At 38.4% G+C, this 26,914-nt stretch overlaps 3 protein-coding genes across 10 annotated transcripts; 1 reads left to right on the plus strand and 2 right to left on the minus strand.

Annotated features, from left to right (window-relative positions):
• Nucleotides 1-700: 700 nt before the first annotated feature.
• On the minus strand, nucleotides 701-12,016 carry LOC124404093. Of its 7 annotated transcripts, none has more exons than XM_046878000.1 (10): nucleotides 11,879-12,016; nucleotides 6,789-7,026; nucleotides 5,990-6,074; nucleotides 5,290-5,469; nucleotides 5,016-5,062; nucleotides 4,668-4,827; nucleotides 4,360-4,463; nucleotides 4,017-4,197; nucleotides 2,307-3,512; nucleotides 701-1,475 (listed from the first exon to the last, which is right to left on the minus strand). In XM_046878000.1, the coding sequence occupies exons 2-10, from the start codon at nucleotides 6,789-6,791 to the stop codon at nucleotides 1,309-1,311; spliced, it is 2,133 nt and encodes a 710-aa protein (XP_046733956.1). In that variant the 5' UTR covers nucleotides 6,792-7,026; nucleotides 11,879-12,016; the 3' UTR covers nucleotides 701-1,308. The 7 variants fall into 7 exon arrangements, with proteins under 7 accessions (XP_046733956.1, XP_046733915.1, XP_046733924.1 ...); XM_046877959.1 differs by having other exon boundaries at nucleotides 6,789-7,128; nucleotides 11,879-12,005; XM_046877968.1 differs by having other exon boundaries at nucleotides 6,789-7,128; nucleotides 11,908-11,995.
• A 536-nt stretch (nucleotides 12,017-12,552) lies between these two features.
• Nucleotides 12,553-16,347, minus strand: LOC124405188 (nucleolar complex protein 2 homolog). Its single transcript, XM_046879883.1, has 11 exons — nucleotides 16,170-16,347; nucleotides 15,835-16,088; nucleotides 15,532-15,653; nucleotides 15,288-15,400; nucleotides 15,036-15,193; nucleotides 14,537-14,761; nucleotides 14,263-14,451; nucleotides 14,070-14,189; nucleotides 13,597-13,728; nucleotides 13,278-13,493; nucleotides 12,553-13,177 (listed from the first exon to the last, which is right to left on the minus strand). Exons 1-11 carry the CDS (start codon nucleotides 16,333-16,335, stop codon nucleotides 12,644-12,646), a joined length of 2,229 nt encoding a protein of 742 aa, XP_046735839.1. The 5' UTR covers nucleotides 16,336-16,347; the 3' UTR covers nucleotides 12,553-12,643.
• Nucleotides 16,348-17,554: 1,207 nt separating this feature from the next.
• LOC124404432 (serine/threonine-protein kinase Warts-like) lies at nucleotides 17,555-26,574 on the plus strand. Of its 2 annotated transcripts, none has more exons than XM_046878552.1 (6): nucleotides 17,555-18,203; nucleotides 18,373-18,808; nucleotides 21,422-21,759; nucleotides 21,860-24,143; nucleotides 24,635-24,912; nucleotides 25,016-26,574. In XM_046878552.1, exons 3-6 carry the CDS (start codon nucleotides 21,481-21,483, stop codon nucleotides 25,445-25,447), a joined length of 3,273 nt encoding a protein of 1,090 aa, XP_046734508.1. In that variant the 5' UTR covers nucleotides 17,555-18,203; nucleotides 18,373-18,808; nucleotides 21,422-21,480; the 3' UTR covers nucleotides 25,448-26,574. The 2 variants fall into 2 exon arrangements, with proteins under 2 accessions (XP_046734508.1, XP_046734516.1); XM_046878560.1 differs by having other exon boundaries at nucleotides 18,603-18,808.
• Nucleotides 26,575-26,914: the final 340 nt, after the last annotated feature.

A 26,914-nucleotide genomic window follows, 5' to 3' on the forward strand; every position in this document is an offset into this window, starting at 1 on the left:
GTTACAATGTTGAGTAAGTGTAAAATGAAGTCAGATGAATAATTTTCATTAATAGGACTGCGTAAAATTACAATTTTGGCGAAGAGGCGTCACTTGAGATGCGAATACAGGGCTGAGGCAGTTTTCCCCTGCCGATATCCTTACTGCAGACACATATATTATCAATCATACAAACTGAATGTTGTTACTTCTGATATCAATCATCATTTTATAGATAACCGGCGGTGACCTGATCTTTCTGACGTCGGGCATCCGGTGGATGGACGTATAAAATTTTTATTCTCTATCAGTGAATACAACCTATTTAACCTTGTTTACTGACGGTAAAGTCTGTAAGGTTTTTATACTTACCGCTAAACGTGGAATTGAAAATATTCAAATACATACTTATATTTTCTTCAATTATCGCGTATAGACATGACCCTAGATTATGATTTCAGGCATTCAGCAAACACCATTAAAAGATGATCGGATTGACTCAGTCGTAAATACAATAATTTTGCTGCAATTTTTTAACTGTCGATTTCAAGGTCCTCAGATTAGTCGCAACAGTTTCTTTTTTCAGAAAACCGGCGGCACATGTACTGCCAAACTTAATCCTAGCGTTTCTCAAAAACGACGAAACAAAAATCCAAAAGAAGCCAAAGAACTTAAAAACTATAAAGTGTTTCAGGAAGTGTGAAAGGAAAGAATGAAATATCCAAATTATTTGCTTTTAGATCACATTATACATATAATATGGATGTGTGTATAACAGATGAAAATGCATTGGGATAACACTGGCAAAGGCATAACGATAAACATCTTCACTTATAATTATGCATAAAATGTATATAGTGTACAATAGGTGATTAGTGAACAAAGCAAATAGAAATCGTAAGTCTATATCTGTAAATGTAGAGTTTTTTTAACGTTATGCAATTTTGTACGACCTTGCACGTAGTATATTTCTCATGTACGTAACTGTGTCAGTGGCAGAATAGACGATTAACGTTGTTAGGGAAAATAATCCAATTAAAATTATGCATTTGAAACTCAGGTCTCGCATATGTATACATAATTGATAAATATTTTTTATAAGTGATTTTTCTGCGAGTAAAGTCGCAGTCTTGCTGATGAGGTGGAAGTTGTCGATGAGTCGGTTGTGCAAACACAGCCGGTTTGGTTAAGCCCAAAGAAAACGGAGTGATTGGCATGCCGTTGTAGTATAATGCTTACAGAAGGAAGGAGAAACGTATTTCTGTACTATATCGTGGGCTTAATGTACCAAACCGGTTATGTCGAGATCGACGGATAATATTCGCATTGCTAAAAATCTGAATATACAATCGATTCTTGAGGCCTACCAAAAGTTATTGGTCTGTAATACGTGTGCGCTTGATCCCAGCCTCGTGGGGCGGTGTTGTAGTTTGACAATCGCTGGTAACTGTTCAATTTCGGTCCTCGATATTCAGTATTTTCGTGGGCATTATCTCCTGTAACAATTCAGACATCTTCCAATTTACCATTATCATGTAAATATTCAACACTTGCAGCGTATGTCTATCCATATCGTAAAGTATGCATATACATAGTATCCCTACGTATGATAATACTGCATTTACAGTAATAGGAAGGAGTTTGGAAAACAGTGACTGGAAACCGAAGGTTTGAAAACAAATAGAAAAGAGAAATTCGTCGGTAAAAATTGTATAATCAATATCATGCTGATTTCCGACAAATCTAACTAAGTGTTCTCCATTAGACGAGTAGTCATTAACGATCAAGCCAATCAAATATAACACTCACATTTTTCAGATAACATCATGAATCATACCAGGTAATGGATGATAGTCCGAAGTCGTAGGTACATACATAGGCACGTTAGAGTAGAGGCATTTGTTAAGAAAATCATCAGCTCGTACATACGTAAACGTATAAAATGGGGTGAAACATCAAAGCAGGAATCAGCAAAGGTGAAGCAGGAGACACAAAGCAGAAAGCAAGAAGCGGTAGCCAGCTCATTATTTTCCGCAATTTAGGTACATGTAACGACACGTCGGTGCTCGGTAGGAATCCTTGAACGAAGGACTGGCCAATACCCTTCGCTACCGGATTCCGATTGTACTGGCATCTTCGTAAGAACTCAATTGGCATAACAACTTCTGCGGTGGAAAAAGAAAAGCAGCCCACTGCCCCTCCATTATAATTGGCGAGTCTCCAAATATTCCCTGTGATTGGCCAGTCCTTCTTTAGGGTTCGGTACACATTTTTTACATCGGGTGATTTACCGCGAATTCGCGAGAACGTATAGTGCATCAACTTGCCTACATCCGGTGAAATGTCACTAAAGGGGCATAGTTCCGGGGATGCACCGGTGGGTATTAGATTTTGCAGTACCGGCGTGCGGCGAAGTTGTTTTATTGTCTGCAAAATGTCCTCCTCCGAGGCAACCATTGCCAAAACAAGAGGGTTGTCGTTGGTGTCGGCTGGAACCAGACTCGCGGGCGTTGTGTCCGAAGGCTTCTGTGGCCGGCCGTTTGCCCGTACGCAACAGCTTCCGCTGTCGCAAAACTCTGAGACAATAAGTTCCCCCTGTCTTTCGTACGCCTCGTTCTCCTCGAAGGTGCAGATCGATTGAGTCGTGGATTCACTTGCATCGGTACTACTACTGTCGTCGGTAGTCGATGTATCATCGTCGTCGATGTATTTCAATCTCCAGCCCCGTTGGCGAGAATTCTCGGAGACACTGTCATTCAGTGAAATCCCGGGACTAACGTTAATATATGAACCTGGGGCTGCGTCGTCGCCGTAATTCTGATCTGATGTCCACTCTTCTTCCTTCATCACCGGAATGCACCCGTTGACACTTCCATCTTGTCGACATGTCTCATTCCAATGACTGAGCCGTTCAATATCTTCGTTGCGCTTGATTGTCGAAACGTAAGTGCGACCTTCGAAATAACGGGATATCATTTCGTTATCAAAGTTACCCATCTGCGTAGCAATCTTGTTCGGGCAGTTCTGTTTGTAATGCATAACAGGTCGGCAGGTCTTTTCAAATTCCTTGATCAATTGTTTGACCGGTATCGGTGTGTACTCGTTATTAGCACCATTCTCGCATTGGTCATACTCGTTCCTCCCAGATTGCCCATCAGCGGTATTATTTTTACTGTTCATGTTGTTGATGCCACATTCCTTGTAACCAACGTGTTGGCGGGGATTGGTCTTCAACCCGGGGGTGAAAATCATTTCACCGTTATATGAGTCGTGGTACGGGGTACCGCGGGATGCGTAGAAATATTTGGTCCGATTAGCAGGACTACGAGAATTTTTAAACCCTGCAGGATGCTCGACGGTCTTCCGTTTGATAGCAAAGTTTTTTTTAGGTTTTGCGGTATCTTTCTTCTCTCGGCGATTTACGGTGTTAAGTTCAGTGCTATCCATAGCGTGTACCTGAATGTTTTTAGTTTCCTCGAGTCTCGTCCCGTTGTAACTACCTACGTCTCGTTGGAATTGAACGTAACGGTTTCCTGAAAAGTTTCAAATTGTGATGGCATTCACGTATTATTGTAGGTATACCAGTGTATACCTACATGCCAAGGTGAGACGGTACACTCCCATACCTATGTATATTGTTCTTAAGAATCGGAATAATAGTTGTAAAACAATTAAATTGTCCTCCACAGTTGTGAATAAAGGGTATACCTTATGGTATGGGTACAATATGGGACATTGAGTGTTCAGGCATTGTTTTTTTCAGTTCTATCATTGACTGGGCTAGTACGCCTTGACTGCAATGCAATGCAATGTAATACAAGCCCCGAGCAGGTCATCCACATAACAAACACCGAATGCGTGAAAATATTCCTAACAACGGCTGGTTTGAGCTGCGATGTAAGTGTTATTGCGTGTGTTGCTAAGGTTAATGCGTCAATTTTGAAAAATTTTACGGTGTTATCATATCTGAATTTCAAGTTTTCACATGCCTGCTACAGGCACTACCGTCACTCATTCTATATTTATACTGCACCTATCGTACTTACCGCGCGCGGGGGCCAGCGTAGTTTCAGGAGAAAGCGAAAGATCCAGGGTAAAAGGGTTGTAGAACGGTTGGCACGTCGTGTTTGTGGTCGCTTTAACTGTGTTGTCCAATGATCCGGGAATCAACAACGGGTCCAACATTGGTAAAGCCGAGTTCTCTTTAACGTCTGCTTCCTGCAAACAACCATTGATCACCAGTTATTGTACATTCTGTTCAATGCAGATCTAACTAGAAATTCAGGAGCGCGTAGAGTCATTGATATAGGGCGAGCCTTCTTATGTTTTTGAATCTTCATATTGCGGGTTTTTTAAATGGCGAGGAGGATACCTACGAACCTGTTTAAATTTTGGGGTAAAAGGTGCTGTGATTGTCTGAGATTGATCTTTCTCCACCACCCATTTCTCGGACCTTTTCCTCCGTTTCGCAAAGATTTCTGCACCTGCAGCAGTGAATAATAATTATTATTATAGTAATATTAATAGTAATGGTAATAATAGTATTAGTAGTATTAGTAGTAATAACTACAACAACAGCAACAGCAATAATAATTATAATAATAATGGTTGCGTGAATAATTTTGTTAATCCAAACAGTAGGTATTGTCGGGTACGGCAGATGTCGCAAACGAACTGAAGATACTCACCGCGACCCTTCTGATTGTTAAGATCGCGAACAATGTCGAATAGCTTTTCCGGATGTGAAGGGGTTTCTTCGATATTTACTTCTTCCCCGAGAGCCTGGATACCGTGGATATCCAGCACCTTTCCGTTCGGATTCATCACGCACTTGAGTGGAATCTTGTCCTATGCAATAGGTAACAATAAATCTTAAATCGACGAACTTGAGTTTTGTATTCAGTTTAGAACTTGCAGGGGGAAGGTGGTAAGCAGCACGCTTCGGTACCATCTTGCAGCCTAGCCCCGGGTGTTCCTGGACTTCTTATCAATAAATCATTATTGTTACAACTGTCGGATTATTATCTGGTACTTACCTTGCAAATCATCGAGATCGATTCTGGCTCGTCTCCACTTTCAACCCCTGCAACGAAATATTTATTGAAATACTTTCGACGTATTCGTGGCTGAACTGTGTCCCTCTTGAAAAATAAAAGCAAACATAAATTAAAACTGATTCAGATTTTCTCTTAATCTTGATCAAATTTTTGTGCTGAATATATCGGATTATATTGCTTTTTACATGGTACTCTGTAATCAGTGATGATGTAAGTTGAGAGATAAAAGGCTTTGTCATCTCGTATCGCTTACCGTTCCCATCGTGAATCCATTTGACGGATCGCTTCTTTCGGTTAACGTACATAGATTGTCCTTTGCTCTTCATATTCTTTGCATCACTTAGCGAATGAGAAATGCGCCTAGCCAGCTCCACCTGATCCTCGACCGTTGGATGCGATGGTGCGTAGAAATATGAAGATGCATACATTTTTTCTTGAAAGAATAATCGACTGCTATTATGCACATACGTATAGGTCTATAGCTTAATCTCATTTCAATTCATATGATAAAATGCCCGCACAATTCTTATATTCGTGTTAGATGAGAAACTACAAATTTATAGTGGTATACATGTATACTGTATATGTATACTGTACAGGTATTCTGCAATTGTATAATAACCCTGCATTTTTTATTTTTTTCATTTTACATTTAGTTAGACAGTAGATTTGACGTTGTGAACTTCCGCGTAGCTGGGCTAAGCTTAGTTTTAGCCTTCAACCTCAAATCGGGCCCTGCGTAACAAAGTTTCGTTTCATTGACATCCTCAATTGACACGTCTGTGTGTGTGTGTGTGTGTGTATGTACCTATCATTGTAATATACAATTGTGCTACACGATCGCATGCGGTAGAAAAAACAATGATCCAAGGAGAATCGATCGGCAGAGTTCGTAATTATGCCACATACTTAATTGTATACGCAGTAGAATATGCATATCAATTGTAGCTTACTGTTCTTTGCGTGAAATAACTCGTCCGAATCATTGGCAGGCGTAAGTAATTTTTGTAAATCAATTCTTTTAGTTTCACCTCCGTCCTGAAAAATATACAGGTTTCTATCAACCGTCTTACATTGTATATTGTATAATATTTACAGGATCAACGTCATTATATTATCGATCACTCTATATAGCGACACGAAGAAAAGAATAGAACACGGACGAGAAAGAAAAAATAGTTCATAGTACAGTATCAGTTGTGTAGTATCCAGGTTTATAAAATACATGTATGTGCGTTCATTGACAAACATCGAAGTATTACGCTCGTCAAGATGTCATTCGTTTTTCTGAATATGGCACAGATATCGACAGCAAAGAGAATTTTTACGTGCCATGTGCAGTGCGGGTTAGTAGAAAGACACGGCCACTTGTCAATTTGGTCGACACAATAAATACAAAAGATGAAGCCTTAGTGTCGAAACATTGCATAAAGTGAGCAAATGCGATCAAAATATGAAAGCGAAGGCCAAAATGAGGGACATGAAGTTACAGCATCCAATTATCGCCGCATAAACTTGGCAAATGGGTCAATAAATAGTGAATTTTACACGACGTTGCTGCACTGATTTATATAGTTGCTACTAACATAGTAATATCTATTACGATTGCTGGAGACAAAAAATTTTAATCGATTCAAAACACACAGTGGAATAAGGCAATGTCCAATGGTTCCGCAGTGCGCTTCATGGGTCTAGAGTAATCGGTATTCTTGAGCGATATATTAATCGGTCTATCAGAGGAGACTTACTTACCATGTCGACGTGGAGTATTTTGGTTGTCAAATTCTCAAGAAAATGCCTTTTTGCTGGATCGTGTATGTCTGATGGTTTGAAACCACGTGAACGAATTACAACATTATCAGCTGAAACGCTTCGTTGCAAACAATTATTCTCACGCAAGGTGTAGTTGATACACTTGTATTCCGGATCTTTGACGTTTGCCGTGAAATATGCGGCTTTGCTCAGAATATTTCTGTTCTTATTATTGTTTCTGTAGAAATGCAAACTGTTCATTTTTCAAACTATTGCAAATCAGAGACGAATTGTGGTCTATCGATCGTTATTAATAATTCAGGGGCACATTCTGGAAATTCTAAATTAAGTAAAAAAATTTCATTTATATTCGTCCATAGCTGTTCTTCTAGATTTCATACAATAAAATCCTGTAAGCAAACTGGTAATCTTCCTAGCAATTTCTGAGTGCAGGCACCTGCCGGCCAATTTCGATTCAGAGCCAGGCAGAGTTGTATTATTATACCGCGAGGACGGATATTTCACGTAGGGAGAAGTCTACCCTGATTAAAAGATCAGCCTATAATATTCAAGCGATAGTGTAGTGTAATTGCCGTAGAAAGGGCCCGTATCTGTATATTTTATACTTTGAAATTTGGAAAGAAAATTAGCTATTCAACAGAGATTCCGCACAATTTTTAAAAATATTTCTCGACTTCCGGTTACTAAACGGTGATAGCTGAAACTTGGAAAAAATTTATAATTTTCAGAATTGTTAACGATTTTCCCTACGATCTAGTACACGACCATTCGTTTTCAATTTATTATAATTAAATGCCCTGTTACTTAGATATAAATCCTTTAAAAATTTTTACTTGGTCGTTTAAATGATTTTTTTTTTATACCTACAAGTCATTTTTATACTCGTTATAGGATTGAAACAATCATTTTAACTACGTAGGATTTGGAAATACGCAAACGTATGTTTTGAAATGGGAAACGCGGCTTTTTCCTGGCTTTCACGGTTGCCTAAAAACGGAGGACCCATACGGTCAATTTATTGATTGAACTTTTTGTATAACTTTTTTTATAACCGACATTGACATGAAAGAATTAGGCCTATCTTGACGTATCGCTCCAGGATTACATCAATGTTTTCGAAATAGGGTAAACTTGGGGGCTTGAAAAGTATCAACTAATCTCTGGTTTTATGTATAAGTTAAGTTTCCAAATCCAAAACCTGATAATTACATATAACTCATGGCGGTGGATCAGTTACGGAATTAGCACAAGCGTGCAGGTGTGCACGTGAAAAGCGTAGCCTCGGCGACCCCACTTTTGTCAACATCGGGTACCGTCGTGTACTACATAAATTTAGAGATGAAATCGGAGTTCGAGCCTGTCTAGGGTCACGGCATGGCGGCATCTCCAATTAGACTGCTTCGCGAATCTACTAGATGGTAATTACAATGCGATTTCTATACGGCCTACAATACGACCACGCAGAACGTAACTTTCTATAAAATAATATTTAAAAATTTAAGCCTAATGCAGTACGTAACTAGGTATAATTTAGGGAGAAGCTGAACTTGGCCACGACACTTTATCCATGGATTTACAATTTGAAAAACATATTAGTTCCGTGCAGAATCTCAAACCTAGAAAGGTACACTTTCGCAGCCGATCACCAACAGTGCAGTACTTGGGTGTAAGCCACCGGGTCGATTTCAAGAAACAGTGGTTTCGGCTGCAATCAAGATTTCTTCACAAGTCCAACGCAATATTTTCTGTCGAACGATTAGGAATGCACAAAAGTAGAATAATGTTGCATTTTGTAGGAATTCGTAACAATTGAATGGTTTTTTCTTTTTTGCGCCTGGTGGCGAAAAAGTACTGGGTGTGCCACACCCAGTGTACCGTTCTAGAGTTAAAAGGCTCGTGAATAATTGAATTTATTGCCACGTTATTGCGTGGTATAGGTATATCGCGTGGAAAGAACTTTGCAAAGTTCTTTACTATCTACATGAGCACATCATTATCACGTACTACTACATCGCATAATATTGCAGGCGCATCTATGGCGCACCTCTGATGACAGTATTGGATCACTAAAAGGATACATTCTTGCGACAGTTGTTCGCAAATCATAAAACTGCGAGCATGTGGCAGTGAATCGCGCTCTATTATAGCTATGGCACACACACGTCATGTAGTATCGTGCACCCTGTCATTGCCAATTGGCACGGGTATGAGGCTAGCTGTCGCGAGGGACGCTTAGTAAAAGCTAAGCTAAATATATACCCGTAACGTAATACCGGACCATCGATAGAACGAAAGAACGAACGAACGAACGAACCAACGAACCAACGAACCAACAAACCAACGAACCAATCAACTAGCGAATGAAAGATCGAACGAACTACGTAGGTATATATATGTATATATATATGATCATCAAAAATATATGACAGCTAATAAAACAGTTCGACGGCCGCCACGACTGTGTTTTTCCAAGTCGACGCACACTAACCCAAACACTGGAGCCCCGATTTCATCCACACGAAGAGAGACTTGATGTTGATGGAATCGGGGTCGCTCAAACCCATCTTCCGCCATAATAATATATGCCCGTACAGATACTGCAACCCCCGATCAAGAACTGAGGTAACTGGGTGCTTATCAAGTACATGAGAGTCTTGATCAAATCGGGTATGTTCCGCTCACGAGTTCCGAGTGTTACGATTTGTATTCGAAACTCAATTTGCGAACGACCACCGCCCAAAAAAATTTATGACCAAACAAATAAAGATGTAAGAAAAAATAACGAGTAAACAAAGACAACATTAACGAAGTTATGCATGTTGGATGAAGTATTTCAGCACTTAATTTATTGTTTACAACGGTTACTCTAGCTGTCCATTCAAAAAATAATATTACTGGTATGATCAAAACTCCGGCAATAGGCCTATGGATCATTTATCGTAATAATCGTACCAAAAATCTGTCCCAAATTACAAATACATATACAAGCATTAGCAAAAACAAAATTTTTAGATCAAAAAAATGTTCCTGTTTCGTTGTTCTGACAATTTTTTTTTTATGCACCCCGAAGAATCTTTCCCTCTAGTGTACGTATATCAAATATGCAGGGACATTCGATAACTAAACGAATATCCCGATAGTTATAATGTCTTGTTATCCTCTGAGGGAGCGTTGAAAGCGCTTTTACATTCTTTCCTTAATGGCAACACCAAACTGATAACGGATAACATTAATTATTTCATTCGAACTCAGTCAGCTATCTCTATTTATCTCAGGTGCAATTTGAACAGCATAAAATTACATTCAGAGAAAAATATACTTGTCACATTGCTATGTATACGCGTGATGCGAGCGCAATGATTTATTCATCCCAAAAAAACTATAACGTGATACTATGAGTTCAGTTTTTTCTATTGTTGAGAAGTTATTGTCATAGTATTTCAGTCCTTCGATTTCTTTCAGTGCATAGATTCCGATATTATTATTACTTTTGATGTTGCTTTTTTTAGGCAATTTCTTTTTGTATCACATACTCCCATTTTTCCTCTAGAATTTAAAAGAAGTACTGTAAAAAGATCGAGTAGAATAAATCTGTTATTACAGAAATTTTAACAAGTTTCCGTTTAATCTGTCCGCAACTTGTTCTCTACGTGATGTAACTTTACGCTATCAGATGGACCGGATAATGTAATGGGAATGAATTGGTTGAAACTTTGCGTGCAATTTTACCTTCGTGCTCTATAACCCTAATTTAATCACGCTGCAGATATATTACAACATATATTCGCGGATATACGAAATAATTGCCCTGACGTTACGGTTTGTGCTATTGATATGATACTTGGTGGTAAGAAACCGATATGTGAAATGCAACTAATCCTACGTAAATTTAAAAACATACGCATAATGATGCCGGTGAACATTCCCATCGCATTGGAATTTTAACTAACGGCAAAATCAGTTGGTTGTAGGTACTTAAGTAGATGTGTACAATTAATTCATGTCGTGCACGTACATATGTATACATATAGTATGCACCCGCCTTATATACATCTCGTTTGACTCCTATCTTTCATGTCTCTGCGTATAAATTTTATTCCTGTTTTATGCGACCACTACGGAGTGTTTGTTCGTACCTAGCCGAGACCGACTCGATTCTAAAACATGCGAAGTAAACGAGATTCGTTTTAATGTCGTCCAATCCAAATTTCACAAGAAAACTGATTACCTGATGCGAAAAGCAATCGAAACGAATCATTTTCGTTATTTTCAATATGTCTTCGCATTTGATTTTTTTTCTTTCTAATTTTTAGGTTTGAATTACCACCAATCTCAATTGCATCCACTCGTTATTACCCAATTTCATTTCTATTCATTCCTATTCGATCCTTCTGTAAAAATTAAATTTTTCCTGGATAATTCCAGGCGAATCCATTACCATTCAAATATAAAAAATCTGAAAGATATCAAATACGTGGACACATATTCAAACCAATTAAACGTTAAATTCAGATTGATTTTCGTATAACGTAATCAGTTTTTTTGAAAAATTCGGATGGGCGAATCCTGGAAATGAATAGGTTTAATGCGTTTTAATCCTTCTTAATTTACTGGGAATTCAAGCATAGATTTTTGCACGAATTCGAGAATGTATTTCTATAAACAAGTAACCGATAGAAATGGTTCAAGCACTATCGCACAGAACCGAGCCTGAATTTACAAATGCGGAGGCTTATCAAAGTTTGGATACTTCAGTTTGAGAAAGAGGAACGAAGCGCATTTAGAAAACAATACTTATGCTAGGCAGTGGTAGCTGGGATATGCTAATAATATCAAAGTTGCATGTAAAAACTGTATGCAAAAATTGGGTTGCTACGGCGGAAAAGCTGGGCCACTCTATTTCGATGTCTGACGATGTTGTTGCGATACTCTTGTAACATCATACATCTACAAGCAATATTTCCGAAAACCAACGGCTGATTTGAAATTCGGTTTATTATAATATTAATTTATTCTGCGATTGGAAGTTTGCACAGAGATAACTTTGAATTTGATAACGTCGCACTTACTATGTCGATTACTATCACAATTACTATACCGATCGGCTATATTACACGACGAACTGCTTTATAATAGCGTAGAGCGTACGTTCCAACTTCCCGGCTGCTCAGGACGCCGCGTTTTACAGAAATAGAACATCACAGAACGATGCAGAGCGACACCTTCGAGTCATTTCGATACCTATGCAAATGTGTATGTGAAGATGTACACATACCTCATTGTATATAATCATTGTGTGTATGGACACAGAGGTAGACACGGCGCACGCTCTCCCTCTCACACATACACACACGCACACACACCTACGATGGCGAACGCACGCGCGCGTATGTGGCGTGTATTTATACCGAATATAATGTAAACGGTCGTATGTTATACTATGTACCTGGATCTGCACACTTATACTACCTTTCTCTTTCTCTTCCTTCTTACTACTATCGGTGTTTCTATTTCTCAATCTCTCAATCTCTCAATCTCACTCTCTCTCTCTCTCTGTTTCTTTCTCTATCATTTACTTTACGATATTCAATAATAATATTGAAAATTCCCGAAAAAAAATGCATTCTATGCTTTCGCTCAAGTTTGTAGATGATCCCGCAGTATGATATACACTATTCATCTGTACATACACGCATGATCTAAAAGCTGTAAAATTAAAATGAACGATAATGATGCAATAGGCTCGGAATAACAATAGTTACAACGGATTTATTATTGATAAGTTTTTCAATTCAAAGAATATAAAAGCATTCTGAAGCACTGAAAAGATTTATTCAGTCCCAGTCACTTATTGTCATGTTGCGAACGATGTCCGTATCCTCATTGGAAATTACCGTATCAATAGCTTCGGTTTTGTCATTCCTTAGATGTCCCTTTAGTTTTTTACTTTTACTCGTGGCAATCATTTTCATTTTTTTCGCAGAATCACCGTTCGTTGAGTATTGATCGTTGTTACTGAGAATATCTTCCTCAGATTCCTCGTGTTCCTGTGGAACGGAAATTTTTTGCTTCTTAGATCTTTTCAGCGTAGGCAAATTGTACTCTGCGATTTGGTCATTCTGTGTTAGAGTTTTTAGTTTACGAGACTCATGAACTTTAATCCATGACTCATAGAATTGTGACAGAGGGGTGCTCGCTGTTTTTATGGTATTTTCCCAATTTTGAATTTGTGCTGTATCACTCAAGTCTACAATGATTCTAGCCCTTGATTTTTCAATGTGTGCAGCGTTCTCTTGGATTTTCTCGACGAGCTGTTTAATTTTTCGGCAATAGTTGGCTACACGGCACACACTCAAGAATTTTTTCAACTGAAATAAATCAACAGTCATATATTTCGGTTTAAGTAATGACTTACTTAAGTATAACAAGCTGCATCAGAGAATGTAGATGAAAATTAAAAATCCATACCTGGGCAATGCATGGCACATAGATATCGGGAAAGGCTATGGAGTGACTGTCCTTTGTGGCGTTCTCAAGAATCAATTCACAGATAGTATCCATCACAACGTCAGTATACCCGTTTTCTTGCATTTGAGACTTTGAGGACCTAAGAATACAGGTGAGGGATACAGGTTTCATTGAAACTTGTTTATGCCTTTTGTTGAAGTCATGTGAGTTTAGTATCTGAAATGGTTTGAATTAATTACTGTCAATACAACCCAGTTCAGACTAGACAATAGGGTTTCTATAATTTGTTACGTTGTTAGCATAAGCCTCGTGGTCGTACCTCTAACAGGTATGGCAGTACTGGAATAAAAGTGCCAGTGCTCTTCGATAACTTTATCAGCATTGATATGCAGTGAAATCTCAATGGGTAATACTGCGCAGTTGGTATCGCTTTCATAGTCCCAATAATGATCTACAAATAATGAGAACTATGTGATTAATTGTTGGTACGGCTTGTGTATCCGACTACAGATTAGTACTACGATATCCAGGAAGGTGATGCAAAATCAGTAGTAAATTAGGAGATAAGTATATTAGTAGGGATAACAATATTTTTAGTTTGATATTGTATGTTTACTTTAGTTTCTAGTTGTAATCAAGAATAGAACAATATGATATTAACTACACGCGGAAGGCTGTGCCTGGATTGAATAAAGAAATTGTGAGAGCTTCATAGTTATGATAAAAGGAATATGTAAACAGGTGACTAGTGCAAGTAGGGCAATAGTCGTAAATGAAATAATTAGAACTTACCTGCACTACAGGATATAATAAATCCCGCAAACCAGATCGAGGTTTAGACATCGAAATCAATTCTGCCCATAATTGCAGGGAATTTGTAAATTGCCAGTTGTACAGTGTTTGAAAATTTTCCTGCAAACCCAATTGACATTGAAACAACATAAAAAAAAAGTGTTACAGGTATGCTTGACAACATTACTTTTACCTTCCGTTTTAAAGTTGTAGCATTTCTCAAGTGAATCGCTAGTTGACGAATATAAAGAAACGCATGCTTGTACGAAAGATCTGTGTTCAACAGGTATATCTCAGCCAGGGAGCGCCTTGTAAAATTTATGCCTGGCAATGTAGAGGGGGATACAAATTTTGCATTCTCCACATATTTAACATACATTGTCTGGAATATGCCAAGTTTTATGAAGTATTTATTTACTAGGTATTACTAAACCTAGATTTTGCAAGGAGATAACTGATTCTTTTACCTTATAGAGTGTTTCAAGCTGCATGTTCTTTTGTGTGGTGGCTAGACGTAATATACTTAAGAACGATACGACCCGAACACTTTCCTCACTCGTTGACCAAAATTTTAACAAGATCTTGAGTAAATGCTTAATTAATATCGAAAATGATTGGAAGTAGGGTAACATCTGATGAACGTGTTTAAGTAAAATCGTTAAAATATCTGACGATGTGACGTTTTCCAAGATCTGAAGGGATAGTAAATAAAAAGTCATTAGCTTTGGTGACATGATTACAGGTAACTTTCATAAGATACCGAAAAGGTTCTTGCATTCAGGATCGATTTCGTTATTTTTTCGGCAGTGCTGCTATCAGTATGTGTATTTATAAACTTTCAACTAAGAAAGCAAATTATGCGAGTTGCATACTTCAACTTTTCACTATTTGAAGATACATAGGCTGGTTTTTTAAGACATCCATTCATGGAAATACTACTTTAAAGATAAGGTACCTGGTACTTACACTGATCAAGTCTCTCAAATAATGTTTTAACACATTTTTCACTTTGACGAATTTCTTGGCTCTATGAGGTTCAAATCTTGCATCTTCGGTCAAGTTTAGGAATTGCTTCAAAGCAAATGGAAGTTCCATTACGCATAATTGTACGATTCCATTGAATACTGTGGCAGAAAACATTATCAATATATTAATTTTAAAAAAAATCGCAATTTTTATAAGTAGATATGCTTTGGAGAAATTCTCAATTGTACCCACTTGCACTTCCCTCGACTTTGTAGGGCAGATTTACAGAGTCTTCTGGACTGCTAGTAATACTGAGGAGTGCAGCATGCAACGCCTCTGTAAGACACTTGATAGTTGCCGATGTACTAGAGACACATACGATTGGAAAACATTGTAAACTTGAGTTGGATGTTGTTAAATGTTCATCGAGAATATCTGTATAACACGAATTGGTTGGAACTATATTTCTATATCCGTTGGTGATTCTTTAGCATACCGATCAGTTTTGATGTTAGTTTGCCAAGTTTTCAGCAACTGCCAGGTGACTTTCTTGGTTTGTCCTACAGCTTGGGTTGTCGTAGCATCTTCAGCCTCGAAGTCACTTTCGTCACTGGCAATCTAGAAATTTAATCTTGCAATATCGCAAAAGACCACTTAACAGATACTTAAAAATAGAACAAGGCATTTGATACAATTAGTATATAAAATTCCTGGAAGATTCAGGTGCCTTCAGTGGATGAAACTTTCTTTGGAAGTTCAATGTCCACTGAGACATCATGTATAAGTGAAAATACCGTACGTCCAGATTTTCATTTGGAACATGCCTACAGCTGTTCTCGTCATCTTCATCGTCCTCTTCATTCTCATCTGATAATTCAAAGTCCAATAAGTTTGTGTCATTCTGTTCCAAAAATTTATAAAACTCTGGATCAGTATCTTTCAGCTTCATTAATGATTTTTTGTGTTCCATCGGGTCAATTTCACTGCTGTCACTGTCGCTCTCATAGTTGTCTTTAGCTTTTCTGTTGCTACGTTGACCGACACCTAGCTGATCTAAAAAGTCATGAAAATGTTTGGCTGTGGTTCTTGTCTTTCAAAATTTAAACAAAAAACATCAATTCTCACAAAATGTACCTTTGGGCGTATCCTCGTTTTCCTCGTTATTTTCATCATCAAAGTTCAATCCAAAAAAGTCATTGGTGCTCACTTTGCTAAAATCTCTTTTGACTCTCGATCTCTGATTCTTCTGACTTTTGTTTTTATTTGGAGGACCAGCTGGTTTCAGTTTCATTGCTAACATGAACCTTTTCACCTAGAGATAAATGTAAATTGATACTAGCTTATTTCTTGAAATCATATTTAAGCTCAAATATTGGTTCAATTACTATTGGTGACGTTATGTGACCAAAATTGAGATGCACTCAAACAAAATTGAGGTTGGGAAATACTCTTTGAGGGCAACTGATTGGGCATTCCACGAAAGGTATCCATTAATATCGGAAGTTGAGATTTTAGATATATTTCATAATACTGTAAGAGATCAGGAATTTTCTCATGTTGTTGTTGCCTAAGTACCACGCACGAACACGTGCTCACACTAGTGCCGGTGTCTGTTCACCTCACGATCAGATTGAAATCATGACACGTTACTATGCTCGGGGTATTTTTTAAGAGACTCTTGTGCGTGGAATGGATATTATTCACAATAAATATGAGAAAATCACACATTATATTCAAGATCAGATTTGTTCTTTTATTTTTACTGCGTTAACAGGATCAAGAACTGAGGACTTGATATCAGCGAGGCACAAGCCAACATAACCTTGTCAAACGAATGCATGAGATTTGGTGCTTCAACATCTTCATGCTAGGCATACGTTCCTGTACATGTAAACCGGTATCACGAAATATCGAAATTATGGAAGAAATGTTTTGTATTTTACCTTTATTAGGCAGCAACAAACGTTCTTTTTCAATTTCCCTGAACTTGCAACGAATGGCTAACAGGTGACTGGCGGGGCAAGTTCTCTAAAACTTGCTCGGACAACACATAGGCTCAACCGGCTCAACCAAATTCTTTTGGAATCGAGAAAAAGGGTCCGGCGATAATGACAGTGCACTACATTTACCGCTTTACTCGTGAGGTTTACAATGATAGTTGAGTTGGTAATGGCAGGGAATTTTTGTACCAATAGTCCCTGGGCTGTCACTGGCTGTCACTCGCATAGTGTTACCCCTGCAGCTGGCTGTCGTCAGTCAATTCGGTTGTTTGTGCTAGTATAGTATCCTCAGCGAAGGAGCAAAAAGTTTAGGAAGTGTAGCTAATACCGCACACTCAACGATGTGTGGTTCAGTGCAGCGGGTAGTCATGATAGGAGCGATGGTAATGCAGAAACCTGAAATTACCCCCGAGCAGACTCGAAGAAGGCGCGCCAAAAGCTGTCACGCGATGTAACCCAGTTGGTAATCTCTACCATCAGCGTATAGTAAAGTCAACGCCTGTGGAGTTCGGCTCCACTAGGCTCCATACAGCTCTATCTTTCGTGGTGTTAATTGGATACCAATTTTTCGTAAACATGATTCGTCTGTCAATGCGTACAATATAATTTCATCCAGAGCAGGTGTAAATCTATGATTTACAACCGATACCCATTAAAACCGTTGAATTTAAATGGAATAGTTTACCAGTCTCGAATGATTCGAAAGTAGCGCCGATATCGATGCCAGTTCAATGAATCTTTCATATTTGTTGAATATAGAGTTAAGCCCTTTGAACAATCATTCTTATAAATAGTTAAAAATAACCTCAACTTCGGCTGTAATGAATATTCGTAATACGGAATGCTGATATACAATTTGTGTATGTATATACGTACTAGAAATTGTGAAAAAGATTGTCAAGTCAGTGAAGGAATGTGGCACTTCAAAATGGCTGCCAGCTACTTTAGTAATTTACGGCTGTATCTTTCTTTGTTATCGCTCTTATGATTTCGACCAAGTTTTTCCAGTTTCAATTATTTTCTTCGTTGTAAAGTGCTTGCTCCAACGTTCTATAATAATTTCTGGTATGGCCTATAAACCCCACTATAATGTGACTACGGAATATGCTCTCCATCCTCAGCTGGCATCACTCACGATTTAAAGGAATTTATATCAAGATATTCTTGAGTAAGAGGTTTTATATATTTTACAAAACAATCCACAAACGGCTACTAACAAGCGGCATAAACAATTAGTGATTACCGGCGATCAATTCGCGAATTACTGAGTCTTTAAATTCAGTAGTATGGTGTATGTATGTCTTTATATACAATTCATTGAATTTGTTCGGTTTCAGTAATAAAATATTAGCACTTCGTACTCGTCAGTGAAATAATGTCCCCTCAAAGTTTTCAAACTAAATTCAACTGGAAAATTAAACAATACATATAGCTTGAATAGTATGCACGATGTGCACTCTGCAACTTGCCACTCCTATTGGAGATTGATTTTATTCGGTGCACCCAGTTTTGCAAATAATTACAACCTTCCGAATGATTCTTACCCTAAACCTTTCAAGTTTTCGAGAGTGCACGGCATTGACAGTTGGTTCAGTGAAGTGAATTCAAGTACCAAATTCTACGTACTGTGATTATCAAGAAACTGGTACACAAGATTTTCTTACCATTGTGCCTATTAACAGTGCTGAAAGATAAACTGTTGGTGTTGAATACTGCCATGTCAGCGAAGGATTTCATTGAGGAATTACAATACTAGCTAGCCTTATTTGTTTGGTAAGTATTATAATTAGTAACTCTACTATCATTATTCTTATTAGCATCATCATCATCGTCAGCATCATTATCATTGTCATTACTTCTGTTAGGAATTGTACTAATCTTTGTTCAAAGACCAAAGCATCGCAGGAAGGAATATATATTTTCATTATGGATTTTGTGTGTATGTAAGAATTTATGATCAAGTTTACAGATTGTATCCCTGCGACGAGTATAATGCTCATCACTCGATATTTAATTCATGATGTATCACCAGTGTAAATCTAATGGAAGTTTGACAAGTATTATTTATATTTAGCTGTTAATGTTCATATGACAAAATGAGAGCATGCAAGTCATGCTGGAGTCACACAAGAGTCATATACCATTCCTACTAAAACTTCCTAAATTTTGACAGAGTAGCGTTTCACTCGTATTCTAAACCTCTGAGGGCGATAGGCACCGGCGGCATGATTCATACCTCACGTGTGTGTTCTGGTTTCGAATAACAACATAATACAATAATTCATATAAATTCGAGCGGTCCTATAACAGAGGTAAAGCATATCCTTATCTTACCATACTCTTGTGTAACCTCAGCATGATTCGTATTTAGTCACTCTCTATGTGAATATCCATAGCGTTATGTCTATAACCAGTTGAAAGTCCTATTACCCTCTTAGCTTTGATCTCATATAGTAATTACTTTATTTGATTCCACATAGATGCGTGCAGGTGTTGTTTTGTTGGGTTGTTGAACAGGTTTAAACTATGAAATTAGATCATACATTTTAGCACCTCAGAGCAGGCATCTTGTCAGATGCTATGATTTATTTACCATGTTCATCGCTTTTACGATTAAAAATTGTACTAGACTGAAATTACAAATGCAAGTTGCATATGAAAGTATGCAACAATTGTGTATAACACTCAAGGATATCATGAGTATTACATATGTTGGTCATTACTTGTGACAGGTTCAAGAATCATTAACTCTACTGTGCAATTGGATGATTGGTTAGAAATTTTATTCCATTTCTTCCATAAAATACACACTTGAGAGAAAATCCCTAATGTTATATGATTCTTTTGTGTCAATCATATTGTAATTCAAACCACCTTATCATAATATACCATCGAGCAAAAGTGGTTGCGAGGTAAAGAGTCAATGTCGATTTGAAAGCTTTTCACTATTTTCCAGTCTTGAGAACACCACAAAAGCAATTCACATTTGGACTATACCATCTGTATATATACAAAGATAATGTGGTTTTATCTTGAAATGGACTACTTTATTTGCCATAGAAAAAAGGCAACTGAAACAGGATTCAAATTGTCGTAATCTTCTAAAACGAAGTCTTACACAATCCTGACATTTTCGAATCATTAATTGCAGTGATACAAGAACATTTGCGACCATTTTCCCTCGCAAAGTGACATCGATATAGCATATGAAACAAACAATTCTAACCTTTGTTAAAATCGATTTAAATTTTGTCAAAAACCAGAAGAGTTTGCAATTTTAATAGCCTAAAAACTTTTTGGCTGAGAATCAATTTCTAAAAGCTTTTTCCGACAAATTGGGAATTCTTGGGAACTCACGAAGTACAACCAGAATTGTGTACAGTACAAAACTCTGTCCTTTGAGACAAAATGGTTTTTTTTTTGTCCTACTCTTAATAATAGAAAGACGTGCTTGAGCAAAATAACTATTATACCTTAAAACGCTGAGTCGGTTCCTCAAGCATGAAATTTCAATACAGAGCTGAAATTTGGCCATATTAAACATTCGAGCATTGCTCTGATAAATGATTTGTTTCCTGTGGTTAGGAGGAACACACCTACATTATTTGAGTTATAGAATGGACATGAACCATCGAATCCCTGAAACTGGAGTGGTAAAAAAATTTCAATTAACTCAACATTTATCATCTCCCTACTCATTCTGCCTAAATGCATGGGTTTGTAAGTGACTTGCAGAAGTAGTGAAATAACGTTTCGAGTAACCTTAACAAACTGTTTGTTTTTTAATCCGTCACAGGTGTGAAGATCCAAGTCCACTCTATTAATGGTGTCCTTGGTTTTCAAGATATCTAACATATAGTAGTGTAATTTCCTTTCGGAGCTTTCTTAAATTTTGATTATAAAAAAAACCATAATAATAAATAAATCATTAGCATCTAACGAAGGCTGTTATCATATGGGTAAAGTCTCACAAATAAAATTGGTGTATGAAATCTATCCAACAACCTTTTTATCTCAAAAACATCACCATCTCTATAATAATTACTATTTGACGCTTATCATTACCGTCATAGCATTTTATACCTACCTTACATTACAAGTGCCTAGTTTAGAAGTTATAAGTGTCTCAAAAAGGGCTATCAAAGCTTGATTTGCTCTTGGTTGCGCAGGATATGTTCTACCACCGTTTCTAAGTAGATTAGCCCACCTATCTATATGACGATCTGATAAATAAATGCATTGTTAGTTAAATTCAGTGTAAGCTTTTTAAAAACGTTCCAATACTTATTCACCGAATTGATAAAATAAACTTGCAATCATTTTCATTGAGATCTATCAACTTCTTGTCTAACAGGACAAAAACTTCATACTTGGTTGATGACTCAGGTTTCCACATGCCAGGGTTGGAACGAAGCTAGGTCCTGGTGGGCCTAGCATGGGCCACTATGAATCCACCTGCGGTCAGCAAATCGAGCACTCGAGGCTCTGGTTACCATCAGAAGGCACTGGCTGAAATCCGCAATTCCTTGCTTCCTTTTGCTAATATTGGAGGCACTGGTGAGGTGGGTTCCAGTGCCGCTAGCACAATATCTACACTTTCAACAACAAGTGGCGTTAGTTCGGCATCTGGTCTCAGTGGATTATCAGCTGCTTCGGGATCTACAGCAGACAAGCCTGATCAGCGGCAATCATTAGCCCAACTGCTAGCTATGGGCTATTCAGAGGTATCAAGAATTACGAGATTTGTCATCTCTCTTATACTACTATAACTAATTATCTGTGATCACTGCAAATTGACATTGAACCGTGCGTTTTCCTCTGTAGGAAACAGGGTTGCGTGCACTCAAGTTAGCAGGCTGGCGGCTGGATGCAGCTATTGAGTTTTTAAAGCAAGCTCAGGGAGAGTCTCTTAACGGACTTGCCAAACTGAACACCAAGCTTATAAGAAAACCGAGCTTGGAACGTGAGCTCAGCCTACAACGTTGCAGTCCTGCTTTAGATAGTGGTGCAGGAAGTTCTCGATCAGACAGTCCACGGCTAACGGAGCTTAGTCCACATCCTCAGCTAAGCAGACAATACTCGCCGAGCAATTTCACCGAAAGAGAACCACCCCCGCCACCCCCACCGAGATGCAGCTCCACACCCCCACCACCCCCACCCCCACATGCTTCTTACAACCAGTCCAATGTACCCACCAACATGCAACAAATGCTAAAACGAATGTCCCCAGCACCTGTCGTACCGTCTCGTCCACCTCCGGCTGTGCCAGGAAACTCTGCCTCTATTTCCGGATCTGTAAACACGCCGCAGAGGGGCACAAGCCCTGTTGCAGCTACAAACAACAGCTCGAGTGGTCGTCAGCCAATGATAGTTCAAAACGGACCTCAAGTACAACAGCAACTATCACAGCAAATCCAAGCCCTCAGCATTTACCAATCAGGGAACAGCGCGACCAGCTCTCAAGTTGAACCCCCTCCACCATATCCCATAGTTTCATCGTCCTCAGCTGGACCTGTTCAACCACCGTCTTACAGTGCTTCCATACAAAATCGTCAAAGTCCGACACAATCTCAGCAAGACTATCGCAAGAGCCCATCTTCAGGGATATATTCAGGGCCTACATCAGCTGGATCACCCAGCCCTATCACAGTGTCGACAATCCCACCGAGCACTCAAACTTCTATGGCTAGACCAACCCCGCTGCAGGCTTGGGGTGCCCGACAGGCGAAAACCCAGCCTCCCATCATTATGCAGTCAGTCAAAAGTACACAAGTACAAAAACCCGTCCTGCAGACAGCCATAGCGCCAACTTCCCCGCAACCAATTTCTACGACAAGTGGGAACACGCCCCCTCCACCTCCTTCCTACGCTTCATCGATTCAGCAGAAACAACTCCAACAGCCACCTCCGGCCTATCCACCTGTTGTTAACAACGTTTGTTCAACACCAGCTAGTTCTATGAGTGTGGGAGTTCCAATCGGCGTGCCAACAACAGAGCCCCCAAGCTACGCCACAACCATGCAGGCTCTGGCAGCCCAGCGTGGAATGCATCATCCGCTGCCCCCACCCCCCTATGGTACAGTGACCGAAGATTCAATTGCTATTTCAACAGTAGAAAGCGGGACTGCACCACGATCTTCCCCCATTGCTCATCATCCTCCGCTTCAACGAAAGTTTTCTCCGGCAGAAAATTGTCAACATCCAACAGAGTCACCGCCGCTTCCACCGACTGCCTCATCATCCGTCTCTTCTCGCAACAACAATAATCATCCTTCTCTTCCCAATGGGAGCGGGGCCAAAAGCGGGCCTTCATTGCCCTCGTACAAAATTAAACACCAATCTCCTATACCAGAGCGAAAGCATATGAGCAAAGAAAAAGAGGAGGAGCGAAGAGATTGTAAAGTACGCAACTATTCACCGCAAGCATTTAAATTCTTTATGGAACAACACGTGGAGAACGTACTAAAATCTCACAAGCAAAGACTGTATCGGCGTCTTCAATTAGAAACGGAAATGGCCAAGATAGGTCTGAGCGCTGAAGCACAGTGTCAAATGCGAAAAATGTTGTCTCAAAAAGAATCAAACTACATCAGACTTAAGAGAGCTAAAATGGATAAGTCTATGTTTACGAAGATCAAGCCTATTGGTGTTGGTGCCTTTGGAGAAGTGACGCTTGTCAGAAAACTTGATACCAATCAGTTCTATGCTATGAAAACGTTGCGAAAATCCGATGTACTGAATCGCAATCAAGTAGCTCATGTGAAAGCTGAACGTGACATATTGGCCGAGGCTGATAATGAATGGGTTGTCAAGTTGTACTATTCGTTTCAAGACAAGGATAATCTGTATTTTGTTATGGATTACATACCTGGTGGGGATTTGATGTCATTGTTGATTAAGCTTGGGATATTCGAAGAGCCTCTGGCAAGATTCTATATAGCAGAGTTAACGTGTGCTGTAGAAAGTGTACATAAAATGGGATTTATTCATAGAGATATCAAACCAGACAATATTCTGATAGATCGGGACGGCCATATAAAACTTACAGATTTTGGACTCTGCACAGGCTTCCGCTGGACTCACAACTCCAAGTATTATCAACAAAATGGTACGACAGTTGTCTTCTGGACTCAGATACTTTTTCTTTGAGTTGTTGATGGAGGAAGATTGAGGGCAGTTACCGGTATAACCCAATTAGATTGGGGGGGGAGGGGGGGGGGGCGCACAGTTCAAATACATTTTTCTATATTGGCCAATTTATTCACAATCATATCTCAAAGAATCTTCTGTGTGCGTAGAAAAATAAAATTATCTCCAGGATCATCCAGATCACCAGATCGTCACAAAAATTTACTCAGGGGTTACTATTGTTATGTATTTTCAGTCAACGTATCGATTGGTCACACTGTTGTTTTAAGTAATTTATAAACTGCTTCAAATTTTGATATCCCTAACCAAGTTATTGATTTTCACAACCTTGTTGAAATTATTTGTTATATTTTCAATACTGCTTAATACTTGCAATTATCGAAACGAAATATTTGCCGCTTGTCTATAGGAGGACATATGTCATATGAAGATCAATTTGCATTCCTTCAGGTCATGGCAAGCAGGACTCAATGGACCCAACAGACGATTGGAATAATGAGTGCAGGTGTAATCAACTAAAACCACTGGAACGACGGCGACGAAGGGAACATCAACGATGCCTGGCACATTCTCTGGTTGGTACACCAAATTACATTGCCCCTGAAGTGCTGCAACGTACGGGATATACGCAACTGTGCGACTGGTGGAGTGTGGGCGTTATTCTTTATGAGATGTTGGTAGGCCATCCACCATTTCTGGCAAATAGCCCAGCAGAAACGCAACACAAGGTTTGTAAGATAATTTTTTTTACCTATAGAGAAAGCTGGTGCGAAATTGATCACTTATTGTAAGTATGAAAATGAAATTTACTCTAAATTCTACTTTGTTCAGGTTATAAATTGGGAAACTACTCTGGATATCCCAAAAGAAGCAAATCTATCATCAGAGGGAATGGATTTAATTTTAAAACTCTGCGTGGGAGCCGACCGTCGCCTCGGAAAAAATGCTGACGAGGTGAAAAATCATCCTTTCTTTTCAAACATTGATTTTGACAAAGGCTTACGCCGTCAAGTGGCACCTCACATACCTCGCATTCAGTACCCTACCGATACAAGTAACTTTGATCCTGTGGATCCTGAAAAATTGCGAAATTCCGAGTCATCTGACTCCAACAAGTCTGATGAAATGTTGGACAATGGGAAACAGTTTCACGGATTTTTCGAATTCACATTCAGACGATTTTTTGATGACGGTGGGGGGCCTGCATATCCCAGTCGAATTAGTTTGGACGACAATGACAATCAAGGTCCTGTATATGTATGACATTAGGCTTTGTGTAAGGTGAGACTGCAACCCTTACCTCTACGCTGATAAATTGTCCAAATTTTATCGAAAAAAAATGATATCTGTTCACTTATAAGTCACTCAGCGCGTCATTTTGTATGTACCTTAGCTTATATTTTTACCTCCGTAGTGTTAATCGGACTGAAGAATAATGCGAAAGAAAATTGCTTTTCGAATTCGAACGCAAATTTAACTTATAAATGAACTTGTGTTTCTTTCTAAAAGTCAAGTTTAGGGAATGGTTAAGAAGACATAACAGTGTCTCATGGTTGGGCAATATGTTACTATAAAATATGTTTTGCAGATATTTTGCTTGCCATTTTCTTTCATTGGAATCGACTTTCATATTGGAAAGTACAAGTTTAGTACGTTTCAGCAAGTACTGTGATATTGCAGATTATTAGTGTAATATGGCTTATACATATACATATATCTAACTATAATGGTCTTATTTAACATTTACTTTTTTTTTATCAAGTAGACAGTACCTACTGCTAATCTAATATTCTCTTTGTATAGATTGTGAAAACCGATATAACGTGTTTATTGCGTATTATGCAGTTTTACATTGAAACTGAATTCGATATTCTTTATACACCTTTCAACACATTATTACGTATATCATTTTCTCGAATCCTTCCGGTATATGCAGAAGTGTACTCACGAGTAAAGCCTTATTAAAACTGATACAACCCAAAGTTTAATGCAAACAATGGCGTCACATTCACCTGACTTTGGCCACATCAATATCGGTAATAATCGAAATTGTTCAAAATGTTTATTCATTTTGCTGGAATTATTGAATGTAGGAACACTGTGCAGTGCTTGAACCATGTTATTTGCATCAGGTCATTCCATGTGAAGTGGATCAGTCGCCTCTCAGATACTGTATTAATATTAACACTGTAAATTTTATAGGAAGCCTACATTAACGGCCCTCTTTCGCTCAAGATTTCAGCATTCAGCAACTGATAAGTGACCCTGTATACTTGTCCTAAAAGATTTTTAGTAGCATCCGAAATTCATGAAGACATTTGTTGAGTGTCCTGCAACCTGCCTATTGTTATCTGTGCTGCTCCAATTGTTGGATCAACATTTTTCCACAGATTTTTATTTTTTTATTTTTGGTGCATGAGATGTCAGATTTATATCAAACCCAAATTCTACGAAACAGTAAACTTTTCAAACTTTTACCTCAGAATAATTTTTCTATCTTCGTTTTTCATTTTTCTACTCCCATTGACAATGGAAGTGTTACGATTGAAAAATGAATTGTAAAATATAATAAATGATTGAAAATTTCTATCCATCTGAATTAATATTTTTAAAATATTAAATGAAGTACTAAAATTTTCGTCTGGAATGATTAACAACAGAGTGATTAAATATTCCAAAACCGTTTTACAATTTTAAAATGTTAAATATTTCTAATAAATTTTGAATTGC

The sequence above is a fragment of the Diprion similis genome, chromosome 1 (genome assembly GCF_021155765.1).
Source record: "Diprion similis isolate iyDipSimi1 chromosome 1, iyDipSimi1.1, whole genome shotgun sequence".
NCBI lineage: Eukaryota > Metazoa > Arthropoda > Insecta > Hymenoptera > Diprionidae > Diprion > Diprion similis.

What these genes read in the sequence shown, in the direction of transcription:
- LOC124404093 (XM_046877959.1), bottom strand. Translation starts at nt 7,049, where the DNA reads ATGAACAGTTTGCATTTCTACAGAAACAATAATAAGAACAGAAATATT. An exon ending in ATGGATTCACGATGGGAACG is followed by an intron (nt 5,063 to 5,289) that starts GTAAGCGATACG and finishes ATTTCGTTGCAG; the next exon opens with GGGTTGAAAGTGGAGACGAG. An exon ending in TTACCCCAAAATTTAAACAG is followed by an intron (nt 4,198 to 4,359) that starts GTTCGTAGGTAT and finishes GGTTGTTTGCAG; the next exon opens with GAAGCAGACGTTAAAGAGAA.
- LOC124405188 (XM_046879883.1), bottom strand. Translation starts at nt 16,335, where the DNA reads ATGTTAGCAATGAAACTGAAACCAGCTGGTCCTCCAAATAAAAACAAA. An exon ending in CTACAACTTTAAAACGGAAG is followed by an intron (nt 14,190 to 14,262) that starts GTAAAAGTAATG and finishes TTGGGTTTGCAG; the next exon opens with GAAAATTTTCAAACACTGTA. An exon ending in TATTATATCCTGTAGTGCAG is followed by an intron (nt 13,729 to 14,069) that starts GTAAGTTCTAAT and finishes CATTATTTGTAG; the next exon opens with ATCATTATTGGGACTATGAA.
- LOC124404432 (XM_046878552.1), top strand. Translation starts at nt 21,481, where the DNA reads ATGAATCCACCTGCGGTCAGCAAATCGAGCACTCGAGGCTCTGGTTAC. An exon ending in TAGCTATGGGCTATTCAGAG is followed by an intron (nt 21,760 to 21,859) that starts GTATCAAGAATT and finishes TTTCCTCTGTAG; the next exon opens with GAAACAGGGTTGCGTGCACT. An exon ending in CAAGTATTATCAACAAAATG is followed by an intron (nt 24,144 to 24,634) that starts GTACGACAGTTG and finishes GCATTCCTTCAG; the next exon opens with GTCATGGCAAGCAGGACTCA.